The 15,859-nt window shown below is 46.9% G+C and overlaps 1 protein-coding gene across 1 annotated transcript in view; it reads left to right on the top strand.

Moving 5' to 3' along the window:
- KCNH4 (potassium voltage-gated channel subfamily H member 4) overlaps positions 1-15,859 on the top strand; it is a 385,378-nt gene that overhangs the window by 345,325 nt on the left and 24,194 nt on the right. Inside the window, exons 10-11 of the mRNA XM_063959424.1 lie at positions 344-593; positions 15,553-15,767. Of these exons, the coding sequence (XP_063815494.1) occupies positions 344-593; positions 15,553-15,767 (465 nt within the window). The remainder of the gene's footprint in view (positions 1-343; positions 594-15,552; positions 15,768-15,859) is intronic.

Genomic DNA, 15,859 nt, shown 5'->3' with positions numbered 1-15,859 from the left:
CCTAAGAGATTTCTTATCATCCAGCAGTTTTATTCTCGATCCAGAAGTCTAAGCAATTTGCCTGAGGTCCAAACGACACAAACTATCAAAATTAGCTTTATCTGTAATGTTCTATGGAATATGTGTGCGCTAAATAATAGTAAATACATAAGTGTGCCACAGCATTAGACATACTGCTGGGTGGTTAAAGCTCAGTCGAGCAGCAATGTAGGGACAACCATGGATAAAGAGTCATATGTTGATACAAAGGTATCTCCTTTTTATCACTCTCTAGCATTTGATAATATAGAACAGCTAAAGACTTCATACCATAAATAAATAATAAACATATTTCCTCTTCCAGCTGCTAAAAGATTTTCCAGATGAGTTACGTGCCGATATAGCGATGCATCTCAACAAGGATATTCTGCAGCTTCCAGTTTTTGAACCTGCAAGCCGTGGATGCCTACGGGCCCTCTCCCTGCACATCAAGACTTCCTTTTGTGCCCCCGGAGAATACCTATTACGGCAGGGAGATGCTCTGCAGGCGAACTACTTTGTATGTTCAGGGTCTCTGGAAGTTTTGAAGGACAACATGGTGCTGGCCATTCTTGGTGAGAACTAATAGTGGAAGAATGTATAGAAACAAATGGTCAAGAAACGTAGTAGACAACTGTATTATAGCTAATATTCTCATTTTCCGGTGGGAGGGCAGCTTGCTTGACCTCAGATATCTCCAGTTCCTAAAAAAAGATTTCTTAGCTTTCAATTGGATAAAAAACTACAGAGTCTCATCTTTCAGGAGGTACTGGGGACTTGGAAATCAGAATTCAGGAGCTGAAAATATTAAACTGCATATGAGGCGTGTGGAGCTGGAGCAGAGACCAGCTGCTGGAAAGCTGATATCTCTGGAACTGGGTATAGTAGAGACAAGCTGCCATTACCACTGAAAGGGTACAGTCCCAGCTTTGGAGTATACCCTCATACAAACTCTAAAAAAGAACCCAAGATATCTGGCTGGGAAGAGCCATTAACAGGTTTGGATAGGGCCCACTGCTTTGAAGTTGGATATCTCTGGTACCCCAGGGCCGATTTTCAAAAATTTGGTACCCCTGGAAAAAGGGGACCCTAAGCTATAAGCATGGGGCCCTTATACTCCTGGGGCCCATTGGAAACTGGCCATTGAGCCCATAAGAAAAGATGGCCCTGGTTCCTCCAGCAGCCACCCCCCCCCCCCCCCCCGTGTCCCTCCAGCAGATCACCCCCCATGGCCCTCCAGCAGCTCACCCCCCCTGTGTTCCTCCAGCAGCTCACCATCCATGTCCCGCCAGTAGCTCTTGCACAATGTGTTCCTTCAGCAGCTCCTTGCCCATGTCCCTTCAGGGTCATTTCATGCCAAATCATCACAGCTTCCAACCCAACCGTATCAGATTTTCATGAAATTTGGTAGAATGATAGATGACCTGAAGTTACTTTTGTATATAAAATTTTAGCCCTCAGTTATACACAGGGTTCATGCAACAGGGTTGCAAACATGACAAAAGATGTAAAATTTATGCTTGCAAGGTCAATGAGACAAAATCATAACTTTGCTTCTAATTGTGGTACAACTTTCACGTTAGTCTTATTTTGATGCTAAGGGACCATAGTATTCATAAAAAATAGTATTTAATTGAAATATTGACGTCTACATTTCAAGGTCACATGATGTGTCCTTTGACCTTGAATATCTAAAAAAAAAAATCTTTTTTTTCTACATAAAGTATGTTATACAGTGAAATACAATCTCTCTTTGGTATAAGTTTCATTTTGGGATGCCTTTGGAAATAGGAGTAAAAAGAAATCAGAAAATTATACATATCACAATCAATACCTGATTGTGATTATGAGATTTCTGTGCAATAGACTGTTGTATAATGCTGTATACAATTCTGTCCCAAACACTGTGTTCTTGATGGAGCAAATGGTGCACACTCTGTATGTGCTTGTGCTTTACATCAGAATGTGAAACAGTTAATGGAAGGGTGCAAATTAAATAAACTAATGTAGTACCAGGATTATCACCTATCTACTTACCAACACTATCTGGCAAATATGATATGCAATCCACCCAAAATTAAGTGTTTCTTCCAAGAATGTGGTGAATCCCTAGAATGTGGTCAGTTGAGGACCTTATTGGAAAATATACTAGAAGAGAATGCCATTAAAAGTGTTTCCGTCAAGAAGTGGATTACATCACAGACCTGCACACATGAGACACTGGTCAAGTTCTCCGAAAATGTTATTGAATTATTAATTTCTATGTTAATTCAATTACAGACCCACTGTTATGCACACCAGTGCCTGCAGGAAAGTACTAGTGTCAGAACTGTTATGCACTCCAGTGTCTGCAGGAATGTACTGGTGTTTGAACTGTTATGCAAAACAAATGGACTCACAGACAAACTGGGGAATATGACATAACGTACACAGAAGGTGATAGGGTAACAAAATACACACACAGTGAACAGAGAAGCCCAGAGGCTAAGGAACTGGGTATCTCCCTTGTATTAGAACTGCTCAGATGTAAAAAGCAAGATGTTGTGTTTTAATACGTAGAGAACCCGAAATGCTGTTGCTAAGGGCAACAGCAAAACCCTAAAGGGTTACCAACGGGTGTGGCAGTAAACTCCTTGGTCAGAGATGGAATGATAGACACAAGGAGAGCCTCCACAATCCTGATTCTCACTTGCAGTGCACAGGTTTAAGCTTACTGCCACTAAACTGACCCCTGACACCTAGCACAGTGAGACAGGATTAGACAGGCAAGTGTTAGAATACAGCCGCAAACTTGCTAAGTTCACAGAGTAATAACAGAACCCCAGCAAGCTAAACGACTGACTCCAGTCTTACTGCTAGGTCTGGATTGGCAGAGTGTAATACCAAATCCCCAGGCCTGTTTGCAGTAAGCAACAAACAAATACAAAGCTACACAGTACTGGCTAACTTTCATGAACTGACTAACCAACAGAGATTCAGCAGCATCTGCTTACCCTGAAAAGAGGCCTTATAAAGCAGGTGCTGTCCACGCCCCACTTAGACCTCACAGACTGTGAGCACAAAAACCAGCACCGGATCCCCTGCCGTGCACAGAGCCTATAACCACTGCACAGCAAAAGACCCGAACCGGAGTATCAGCTGCGCTCAGGTTACTCCACTAGCACTTGTCTCCCGGTTGCCATGACGACGTGGCAGCACAGGGCAGGAGACCCTAACAGTACCCCCCCTCTGACGAGGGGTCAAAGAACCCCTACCACCGGGTTTATCGGGGAACTGCGAGAAGAAAGAGCGTATCAGTCTGGGGGCATGAAGATCACAACTGCGCACCCACGACCGCTCCTCCGGGCCATACCCCTTCCAGTGCACCAAAAATGACAGCCGACCCCGAACCACCTTGGAGTCAAGAATCCTTTCAACAACAAACTCCCTCTGGCCACGTATCAGAAGAGGGGAAGGTCTTCCACTGGAAGAAGGATTACTAATCGCCCGTTTTAAAAGGGAACAATGAAATGTTTTATTGATACCCAAAGAACGGGGCAGATCTAACTGAAATGCCACCGGATTGATAACCCTGGTGATCTTATAAGGGCCGATGAACCGGGGCCCTAACTTATGAGATGGCTGTCTCAACTTCAAATTCTTGGTAGACAACCAGACGAAGTCTCCTAATTTGAAGCTGCAGGGTCTTTTCCGCTTATCAAAAACCCTTTTGGTCACTAATGACACAGACACAAGGGCTTTCTTCACTTTCCGCCAAATACCTCTAAGGACCGAAACCACAGAGGAACCACCAGGCGTGGAGTCCAGGGGGTCAAAAGAATTGGCCTTAGGATGATGCCCATACACACAAAGGAAGGGAGAGATCCCTGTAGCAGAGTGAGCCGCGTTGTTATAGGCAAACTCCGCCATGGACAGATGAGCAACCCAGTCAGTCTGACACTTGGAGACATAACACCTGAGGAACTGCTCCAAGGACTGGTTCACCCTTTCAGTCTGCCCATTAGACTGCGGATGGTAGCCTGACGACAAGCTGACAGAAATCTGGAGATCGGAACAAAATGCCCTCCAGAATTTGGCCACAAACTGGGATCCGCGGTCAGAGACCACATCAAGTGGCAACCCGTGGAGACGCACAACATGCAGCATAAATAATTCAGACAGGCGTCTGGCTGATGGCAGCCCAACCAGTGGAACGAAGTGCGCCATCTTCGAAAACCTGTCAACGACAACCCAGATGGCTGTCATCCCCGAGGATTTGGGCAAGTCCACCACAAAATCCATTGAAATGTGGGTCCATGGCTTAGATGGGATAGAGAGTGGATGTAATGGGCCAACAGGAACCCCTCTAGGAGTCTTATTTCGGGCACAGATGTCACATGCCCGAACCCACTGATCCACATCCTTAGCCACCGAGGGCCACCACACCGCCCTAGATAGCAACTCCCGAGTTCTGGCAATACCCGGGTGACCTGCCGACTTCTTGGCATGGAATTCCAGGAACACTCGCTGTCTTAACCTAGGAGGCACAAACAAAAGACCTACCGGAAGGTCTGGAGGAGCCTGCTCCTGTGCTCTAAGGACTAATGATAAGAGGTCCTGGGTAATGCCCACTTTAATACATGATGGGGAAACAATGGGCAACGGCTCCTCGGTGGTCTCCTGGATTGGAGCAAAACTCAGCGAGAGCGCATCAGCCTTGATGTTTTTTGACCCAGGGCGATATGTTATCAAAAAATTAAAGCGAGCAAAAAACAAAGCCCATCGTGCCTGCCTGGCATTGAGACGCTTCGCTGACTCTAAATATGCCAGATTCTTATGGTCAGTGAGAATTGAGACCACAAACTTAGCCCCCTCAAGCCAGTGTCTCCACTCCTCGAGTGCATCCTTAATAGCCAACAATTCCCGGTTACCCACGTCATAATTCATCTCGGCAGGCGAAAATTTACGGGAAAAGTAAGCACAGGGATGAAGGCGATTATCAGACACTCCCATCTGAGAAAGCACTGCCCCAATACCCATCTCAGAGGCATCCACCTCCACCACAAAAGGACGCTCTGGATCTGGGTGTCGCAGCACCTTGGCCGAAACAAATGCCCTTTTGAGACGGGCAAAAGCCGCTTTAGCCTCACAAGACCAGTGAGCAACATCCGCCCCTTTCTTAGTGAGTGCCACCAAGGGCGCCACTATAGACGAAAATCCAGCGATAAATCGTCTATAAAAATTCGCAAAGCCCAGGAAACGCTGAAGCGCCTTCAAACTAGTGGGCTGCACCCAATCCAGGACTGCCTGTACCTTGGAACCCTCCATTTGGAAACCTTCTGGGGAGATAATATATCCTAGAAATGCGATTTGCTGAACTTCAAATTCGCACTTCTCCAGCTTCGCCCCAAGCCGGTGGTCTCTGAGTTTCTGGAGGACTAAGCGTACATGCTTCCGATGTTCCTCCAGGGAATGGGAGAAGATTAGGATGTCATCTAAGTATACAACTAAGAATCTATCCAAATATTCCCTGAGCACATCATTCATGAAATCCTGGAAGACTGCCGGGGCATTACAGAGCCCAAAAGGCATCACCAAATATTCATAATGCCCTGAGTGGGTATTAAAGGCAGTCTTCCATTCATCCCCCTCTCTTATTCGGATTAGATTGTACGCACCGCGTAGGTCAATCTTAGAAAAAATGGTGGCAGTACGAAGCTGGTCAAACAAGACCGAAATGAGAGGCAGTGGGTATGAGTTTTTAATCGTGATACGGTTCAATTCCCTGAAGTCGATGCAGGGTCGCAACGAACCGTCCTTTTTACCCACGAAGAAGAACCCCGACCCAACTGGAGACTGTGAAGGTCTGATAAATCCCTTAGCCAAGTTCTCCTGAATGTACTCTGCCATAGCCTGAGTCTCAGGACGTGACAGGGAGTACAACCTGCTCTTGGGAAGCTTAGCATTTGGCAACAAATCAATGGCACAGTCATAGGGGCGATGGGGAGGTAGTACCTCTGCAACTTTTTTGGAGAACACGTCCGCAAAATCTGCATAACACCCTGGCAATCCTGGCAAACTTAGCTGCGAGAGCCTGACTGGAAGGCTCAAGCAACTCCTGAAACAATCAGTACCCCAACTAAGAATCTCCCCAGAGACCCAGTCAAATTGAGGATTGTGGGCCCTTAACCAGGGTAACCCCAACACCAATGGGGCAAAAGTACAGACAGTCACATAAAAGGACAATTTTTCAGAGTGTGTGGCTCCAATAAACAAAGAAATCTGGCTAGTGCAAGAGGTAATTTTACCTTGGGATAATGGTTCCCCGTTTAACCCACAAATCTCAATTTCCGATGCCAAGGGTACTAAGGGAACAGAGTGTTTTAGGGCGAATTGGCGGTCCATAAAAACCCCGTCGGCCCCACTGTCCACAAAGGCCTCAGTCTTGACAGTTTGACCGAGGATCTTCAAGGTCACCGGAATGATAAAAGTCTTCTTGGGAAATTCTGACTTCTGGCCTGACAGGATATTTCCCATCACCCTCAGGCCCTGAAGTTTTCCGGCTTTTCTGGGCATGATACTACCACATGACCTTTATTCCCACAGTACAAACACAACCCCTGCTGTCTCCTCCGCGTCTTCTCACGCGAGGAGAGGCGGGTAGCCCCAATCTGCATAGGCTCCTCAGAAAATTCCTCAGAGTCTGAGGTTCCCTTGGGAAGGAAGGAAATCTCAGTCTCCCTTTCAAGCCTACGCTCTCTCAGCCGTCTATCCACCCGGATGGATAACTGCATGAGCTGATCCAAGCTATCAGGCAAGGGATATTGTACCAGTTGGTCCTTTATCTGGTTAGAAAGACCTCTTCGGTACTGGTGTCTCAGGGCTGGGTCATTCCACTGGGTATCATGGGCCAACCTCCGAAACTCCGTACAGTAAACCTCAACTGGCCTTCGCCCTTGCTTAAGGATCGAAATCTGAGCCTCGGCTGAGGCCGTCTTGTCAGGGTCATCATACAACATGCCCAGTGCCGTAAAAAAAGCATCAACACTTTTAAGCGACGGACAGTCAGGCTGCAACCCATATGCCCAGACCTGTGGGTCTCCTTGTAGCAAGGAAATCACTATGCCCACCCGCTAAATCTCCGACCCAGAAGACTGAGGCCTAAGCCGGAAGTATAGCTTGCAGCTCTCCTTGAAACAAAAGAACTGCGAGCGATCTCCAGAAAAACGATCCGGGAGATTTACTTTCGGCTCCTTAACCCCTGCAGGTGCTGCTGCTGCGGGAGCTCCGCCAGCAGCCTGGGAGGTGTGCATTTTAATGGACAAATCATTAAATTGCCGAGTCAGGACCTGCACCTGATCGACCACCTGTTGCAACGTATTTTGAGGGGTATGCTCCATATTCCCACAAAATTTTAACAGGAGTATTAGGCTGCTGAATATGTTATGCACACCAGTGCCTGCAGGAAAGTACTAGTGTCAGAACTGTTATGCACTCCAGTGTCTGCAGGAATGTACTGGTGTTTGAACTGTTATGCAAAACAAATGGACTCACAGACAAACTGGGGAATATGACATAACGTACACAGAAGGTGATAGGGTAACAAAATACACACACAGTGAACAGAGAAGCCCAGAGGCTAAGGAACTGGGTATCTCCCTTGTATTAGAACTGCTCAGATGTAAAAAGCAAGATGTTGTGTTTTAATACGTAGAGAACCCGAAATGCTGTTGCTAAGGGCAACAGCAAAACCCTAAAGGGTTACCAACGGGTGTGGCAGTAAACTCCTTGGTCAGAGATGGAATGATAGACACAAGGGGGTATATTTACTAAGCTCCCGATTTTGACCGAGATGCCGTTTTTTCTTCAAAGTGTCATCTCGGTTAATCTCGGTCATTTACTAAACACTAATCACGGCAGTGATGAGGGCATTCGTAATTTTTTGCTAGTTCAGGTAAAAAATTACGAATGAATACACCATCGGTCAAATTACGCCTGTTTAGATATGAATCTCGGTCATTTACTAAGAAGTGCAAAGCAAAAAAACACAAAACACTGCCGTGAAAAATTACAACTCGTAAAAAAGTCCTAAAAAAAAACAGACCTGCTTTTTTTTTCCGTGATTTGAGATGCATGCAGGGATCCATGAGATCCGTGCATGTATATCAGTGGGAAGGGGTGGGAAAGTGCTTATTTTTGCCAAAAAAATTGCGTGGGGTCCCCCCTCCTAAGCATAACCAGCCTCGGGCTCTTTGAGCCGATCCTGGTTGCAGAAATATGGGGAAAAAAATGACAGGGGTTCCCCCATATTTAAGCAACCAGCATCGGGCTCTGTGCCTGGTCCTGGTCCCAAAAATACGGGGGACAAAAAGAGTAGGGGTCCCCCGTATTTTTAAAACCAGCACCGGGCTCCACTAGCTGGACAGATAATGCCACAGCCGGGGGTCACTTTTATACAGCGCCCTGCGGCCGTGGCATCAAAAATCCAACTAGTCACCCCTGGCCGGGGTACCCTGGGGGAGTGGGAACCCCTTCAATCAAGGGGTCCCCCCCCCCCCAGCCACCCAAGGGCCAGGGGTGAAGCCCGAGGCTGTCCCCCCCCACCCAATGGGCTGCGGATGGGAGGGCTGATAGCCTTTGTTGTAAAATAAAAGATATTGTTTTTAGTAGCAGTACTACAAGTCCCAGCAAGCCTCCCCCGCATGCTGGTACTTGGAGAACCACAAGTACCAGCATGCGGCGGAAAAACGGGCCCGCTGGTACCTGTAGTACTACCACTAAAAAAATACCCAAAAAAACACAAGACACACACACCGTGAAAGTATAATTTTATTACATACATACACACATACATACATACTTACCTTATGTTCTCACGCAGGTCGGTCCTCTTCTCCAGTAGAATCCAAGGGCTACCTGTTGAAGAAATTCTACTCACCAGATCCATGGGTCCAGGCTCCTCGGCAAATCCAGGGTTAATCCACGTACTTGAATAAATAAAAAAAAACGGTGTCCCGACCACGAACTGAAAGGGGACCCATGTTTGCACATGGGTCACCTTCCCACGAATGCCAGAAACCCACTTTGACTTCTGTCTAAGTGGGTTTCTTCAGCCAATCAGGGAGTGCCACGTTGTAGCACTCTCCTGATCAGCTGTGTGCTGCTGTCCTCACTGACAGGCGGCACACGGCAGTGTTACAATGTAGCGCCTATGCGCTCCATTGTAACCAATGCTGGGAACTTTCTGCTCAGCGGTGACGTCACTTTAGGTCAACCGCAGGGCAGAAAGTTCCCATCATTGGTTACAATGTAGCGCATAGGCGCTACATTGTAACACTGCCGCGTGCTGCCTGTCAGTGAGGACAGCAGCACACAGCTGATCAGGAGAGTGCTACAACGTGGCACTCCCTGATTGGCTGAAGAAACCCACTTAGACAGAAGTCAAAGTGGGTTTCTGGCATTCGTGGGAAGGTGACCCATGTGCAAACATGGGTCCCCTTTCAGTTCGTGGTCGGGACACCGTTTTTTTTTATTTATTCAAGTACGTGGATTAACCCTGGATTTGCCGAGGAGCCTGGACCCATGGATCTGGTGAGTAGAATTTCTTCAACAGGTAGCCCTTGGATTCTACTGGAGAAGAGGACCGACCTGCGTGAGAACATAAGGTAAGTATGTATGTATGTGTGTATGTATGTAATAAAATTATACTTTCACGGTGTGTGTCTTGTGTTTTTTTGGGTATTTTTTTAGTGGTAGTACTACAGGTACCAGCGGGCCCGTTTTTCCGCCGCATGCTGGTACTTGTGGTTCTCCAAGTACCAGCATGCGGGGGAGGCTTGCTGGGACTTGTAGTACTGCTACTAAAAACAATATCTTTTCATTATCACAAATGGCTATCAGCCTCCCCATCCGCAGCCCATTGGATGGGGGGGGGGACAGCCTCGGGCTTCACCCCTGGCCCTTGGGTGGCTGGGGGGGGGGGGACCCCTTGATTGAAGGGGTCCCCACTCCCCCAGGGTACCCCGGCCAGGGGTGACTAGTTGGATTTTTGATGCCACGGCCGCAGGGCACTGTATAAAAGTGACCCCCGGCTGTGGCATTATCTGTCCAGCTAGTGGAGCCCGGTGCTGGTTTTAAAAATACGGGGGACCCCTACTCTTTTTGTCCCCCGTATTTTTGGAACCAGGACCAGGCGCAGAGCCCGATGCTGGTTGCTTAAATATGGGGGAACCCCTGTCAATTTTTTCCCCATATTTCTGCAACCAGGATCGGCTCAAAGAGCCCGAGGCTGGTTATGCTTAGGAGGGGGGACCCCACGCATTTTTTTTTGGGATTTTACATTGTTTAATTAAAAAAAAAAAAAATAAGAACCCCAGCACGGATCACACAGATCCGGCCGAGATTGATTGTAAAAAAAAACGGCAGTGTTTTGCTAATCACTGCCGTAAAAATAGGTAAAAAAAAACGAATGACATCGACATCGGAAGCAAAGAAAAATACGAATACGACAGCTTAGTAAATCCATCGTAATCAATTCAAAAAGTTGCAGTTTTACACTGTCGATGTCATTCGTGATTGAACTTTGACCTATTTTCGGAAATTACGAATCTTAGTAAATATACCCCAAGGAGAGCCTCCACAATCCTGATTCTCACTTGCAGTGCACAGGTTTAAGCTTACTGCCACTAAACTGACCCCTGACACCTAGCACAGTGAGACAGGATTAGACAGGCAAGTGTTAGAATACAGCCGCAAACTTGCTAAGTTCACAGAGTAATAACAGAACCCCAGCAAGCTAAACGACTGACTCCAGTCTTACTGCTAGGTCTGGATTGGCAGAGTGTAATACCAAATCCCCAGGCCTATTTGCAGTAAGCAACAAACAAATACAAAGCTACACAGTACTGGCTAACTTTCATGAACTGACTAACCAACAGAGATTCAGCAGCATCTGCTTACCCTGAAAAGAGGCCTTATAAAGCAGGTACTGTCCACGCCCCACTTAGACCTCACAGACTGTGAGCACAAAAAACAGCACCGGATCCCCTGCCGTGCACAGAGCCTATAACCACTGCACAGCAAAAGACCCGAACCGGAGTATCAGCTGCGCTCAGGTTACTCCACTAGCACTTGTCTCCCGGTTGCCATGACGACGTGGCAGCACAGGGCAGGAGACCCTAACACCCACGCTTTCATTGCTGTTCATCAATCGTCATATCTGAAAAGCCTTAAGGATAATGTAGATATTGGCAAAATCATTGTGATATGTGACTGCTAAAAATTATTGTTTCATTCGACAAGATGAGATACAAGGTTTTCACTGGAATAATGCCCAAGCCACAATTCACCCATTTGCCATTTATTACAGAGAAAGGAAAGCAGGGAAATTAACATTTGCAAACTTAGTTGTCATTTCAGATTGTCTGCAGCACAATTCAGTAGCTGTATATACTGTACATTCCAACAACATCTCATTCAATTTCTAAAACAACGTATACAAAATGTAAGTAAGATATATTATTTCTCAGATGGGTGTGCAGCTCAATACAAAAACAGAAAAAGCATTCAAACTTGTTACATCATCAAGTTGATTTTGGGATGGGTGTGCAGCTCAATACAAAAACAGAAAAAGCATTCAAACTTGTTACATCATCAAGTTGATTTTGGGATTGCCACATCTCATGAGAAGAATTCATGTGATGGACTTGGCAGAACTGTTAAGAGGATAGCAGCTAGAGCTAGTTTAACGTCTTTATACAGAACAAGTTATGACTCCAAGACAACTGTGTGACTGGCTAAAGGGCAATATCAAGAATATGAACTTTGGAAATGTGTGTCAAAAATAAATAATGAAGAATGAAAAGTTGCTACACAACCGACATGAGGAAGCAAGAAGATAGACCTGGAACTCAAACATTTATGTATTCATACCAGGAACACGGAATAGCTTAATAATGAAGAGGTTTTCTACAGACTCATCCAGTGAGGTAAAGGAAACAAATACTCCATATGAAAAATTGCATTTAGAAGAAATAAAAGGATTTGTGACTTGCAACTATAATGATGCTTGGTGGTTAGTTAGGTTGTGTCATGAATATTCATGCAACATCACAGGAGGTTTTAATCAGTTTTCTACATCCCAATGGTCCATCACCATCATCTTGAACATTCCAAGAGAACACATTCTCACTAAGGTTAATCTTTGGACTGCAACTGGACGAACCTACATGCTACCTGCTGTGGACACCAAAAACACAGAAAAAGCATTGCTGAGGAGGAGAAGGAGGAGGAACTGACTTGTAGGTTTTCCTCAGAATTGTATACAGCATTATTTATCATTCTATGGTACAGAAATCTCGTAATCACAATTGGGTATTTCATTGAATGTTATAATTTACAGATTTTTTTTTTATTCCTGTTCCCAAAGGCATCCCAAAATGAAACTAATGCCAAAGAGAGATTGTATTTTACTGTATAACATACTTTATGTACAAACAAATAAAAAATACACTAGTTTAGATATTCAAGGTCACATCATGTGACTTTGAAATGTAGAAGTCAATATTTAAATCTAAAACATTTTTTTATGAAAACTATGGTCCCTTAGCTTCAAAACAAGACTAACATGAAAGTTGTACCACAATTAGAAGCAAAGTTATGATTTTGTTTAGTTGACCTTGCAAGCATAAATATTATATCTTTTGTCATGTTTGCAACCCGGTTGCATGAACACTGTATCACTGAAGGCTAAATTTTTACTATTAAAGTAACTTTAGGTCATCTGCCATCCTACCAAATTTCACAAAAATCTCAGACTGTGGGGTTGAAAAGTTATGTTTTTATTGTGATAATTTGGCTTGGAATGACTCTTCAGTAGCTCACCTCCCATGTGCTCCTCCAATAGCTAACCCACCCCATAGTGTCCCTCTAACACAGTGGTCGCCAACCCATCGCTCGGCACCGCTTTTTAAGTAGCTCGCGGTGGTGGGTGCATATTAATATGGGGCCAGCCATCAGCCAATCAGAGCTCACGCGCCGGCTCCTGATTGGCTAGCCATATTTCAAATGATCGCGCACCGACTGGACCCACCACGCCTGCTCCTTCTCTGCCGCCGAGCCGCCTCTGTGGCAGTGAGTAGCATCAGCGAGAGCAGCACCCGTAGCCAGGCCGGCATCCCCTCCCGCACCTCTAGCGCGAAGTGCTGCCCACCGTGGTGCTCCCACTGCTGCCCTTCATAGGCGCACAGGGAGAAGTGCTTCCCCCACTCCCCCGTACGCAGCTGCCAGGCAGGAGATGTCAGCGCCATTACTACTTCAGGTACTACTAATGGAGGAATTACTTGTGTATCTGGCACTGCTGGGGGGGGGGGGGGGCATTAATTGTGTATCTGGCACTGCTGGGGGGGGCATTACTTGTGTATCTGGCACTGCTTGGGGGCATTACTTGTGTATCTGGCACTGCTGGGGGGGCATTACTTGTGTATCTGGCACTGCTGGGGGGGGGCGTTACTTGTGTATCTGGCACTGCTGGGGGGGGCGTTACTTGTGTATCTGGCACTGCTGGGGGGGCGTTACTTGTGTATCTGGCACTGCTGGGGGGGCATTACTTGTGTATCTGGCACTGCTGGGGGGCATTACTTGTGTATCTGGCACTGCTGGGGGGGCATTACTTGTGTATCTGGCACTGCTGGGGGGGCATTACTTGTGTATCTAGCACTGCTGGGGGGGCATTACTTGTGTATCGGGCACTGCTGGGGGGGCATTACTTGTGTATCTGGCACTACTGGGGTGGGCGTTACTTGTGTATCTGGCACTGCTGGGGGGGCGTTACTTGTGTATCTGGCACTGCTGGGGGGGCATTACTTGTGTATCTAGCACTGCTGGGGGGCGTTACTTGTGTATCTGGCACTGCTGGGAGGGCGTTACTTGTGTATCTGGCACTGCTGGGGGGCGTTACTTGTGTATCTAGCACTGTTGGGGGGCGTTACTTGTGTATCTGGCACTGCTGGGAGGGCGTTACTTGTGTATCTGGCACTGCTGGGAGGGCGTTACTAATGTATCTGGCACTGCTGGGGGGCGTTACTTGTGTATCTGGCACTGCTGGGAGGGCGTTACTTGTGTATCTGGCACTGCTGGGAGGGCGTTACTTGTGTATCTGGCACTGCTGGGGGGCGTTACTTGTGTATCTAGCACTGCTGGGGGGCGTTACTTGTGTATCTGGCACTGCTGGGAGGGCGTTACTTGTGTATCTGGCACTGCTGGGAGGGCGTTACTAATGTATCTGGCACTGCTGGGGGGCGTTACTTGTGTATCTGGCACTGCTGGGAGGGCGTTACTTGTGTATCTGGCACTGCTGGGAGGGCGTTACTAATGTATCTAGCACTGCTGGGGGGCGTTACTTGTGTATCTGGCACTGCTGGGAGGGCGTTACTTGTGTATCTGGCACTGCTGGGAGGGCGTTACTTGTGTATCTAGCACTGCTGGGGGGCGTTACTTGTGTATCTGGCACTGCTGGGAGGGCGTTACTTGTGTATCTGGCACTGCTGGGAGGGCGTTACTAATGTATCTGGCACTGCTGGGGGGCGTTACTTGTGTATCTGGCACTGCTGGGAGGGCATTACTTGTGTATCTGGCACTGCTGGGGGGCATTACTTGTGTATCTGGCACTGTTGGGGGCATTACTTGTGTATCTGGCACTGCTGGGGGCATTACTTGTGTATCTGGCACTGCTGGGGGGCATTAATTGTGTATCTGGCACTGCTGGGGGGCATTAATTGTGTATCTGGCACTACTGGGGGGATTACTGTTGCGAGGCCACACCCACTTTTGTGAGACCACACTCACGTTTCTGAGGCCACACCCACTTTCATAGGAATGCGCGCACATTGGGGCGAGGGGGTAGCTCTTCCAGTGGTTTTAATTCCCGAAAGTGGCTCACACCCCAATTAAGGCTGGAGACCACTGCTCTAACAGATCACCTCCCCCTCTGTCCCTCCATCAGCTCACCCTCCCTATCCTTCCAGCAGCTCCTGTGTCCCTCCATTCCCCTCTCACTTCTCTCTTTGTCTTATGCACACAGTGCCTGCTCTTCTTTGCAGCTCCTCTTTACTGCAGCATGACGTTGTCAAGTATGCCATGCTGTAAAAAGGAGCCACTAGGACCAGAGGACAGTGATGCAGACTGACTGACAGTGCTGTCCACAGAATCTATTGTGCTAGGTGTCGTACAGCTTGGCGGATCCTCTATGGGACTCCTCTGAGAGGAGAAGTTTGTTGCATAGTGCGGGCAGCCACTGTGCAGGACCATCGCACAGGCGAAACTAGTTCCCTCTACTAATACAATAAAGCCTTTGACAATAAAGTGATGTGACAATATTGGCTGAGCCCATGTAATGGATGCTTCCTATGTGTGTAGGGAAGGAGTTACACATTAACTCGGTAGTACAGTATATTGAGACATACATTTGCCATATTTTGTACTATTAGTGTAAATATATTTAAACATAGTACAAAGCTTTACAGATATTATTCCCTTTCCTCCGTGTGCCCTCTGCAGGGAAGGGTGATCTAATTGGTGCTGATATCTCCAGCAAGGAACAGGTGGTAAAAACGAATGCCGATGTGAAGGCTTTGACATACTGTGATCTTCAGTATCTCACTCTACGAGGACTACTGGAGGTATTGGAACTGTACCCAGAATATTCCAACAAATTTATGGCAGACATCCACCACGACTTGACGTTTAACTTGCGTGAAGGCAGCGAGACGGATGTAAGATATTGTAGCATAGCATCAGCATTATAAAACCTTCTTTAAGTTTAAGATAACATTACCGCCGGTCGGGATCCTGGTGGTCAGAATAC

This window comes from Pseudophryne corroboree, chromosome 3 (genome assembly GCF_028390025.1).
Source record: "Pseudophryne corroboree isolate aPseCor3 chromosome 3, aPseCor3.hap2, whole genome shotgun sequence".
Lineage (NCBI taxonomy): Eukaryota > Metazoa > Chordata > Amphibia > Anura > Myobatrachidae > Pseudophryne > Pseudophryne corroboree.
The sequence above is the reverse complement of the archived record's forward strand: the minus strand, read 5'-3'. Positions and strand labels throughout refer to the sequence as shown.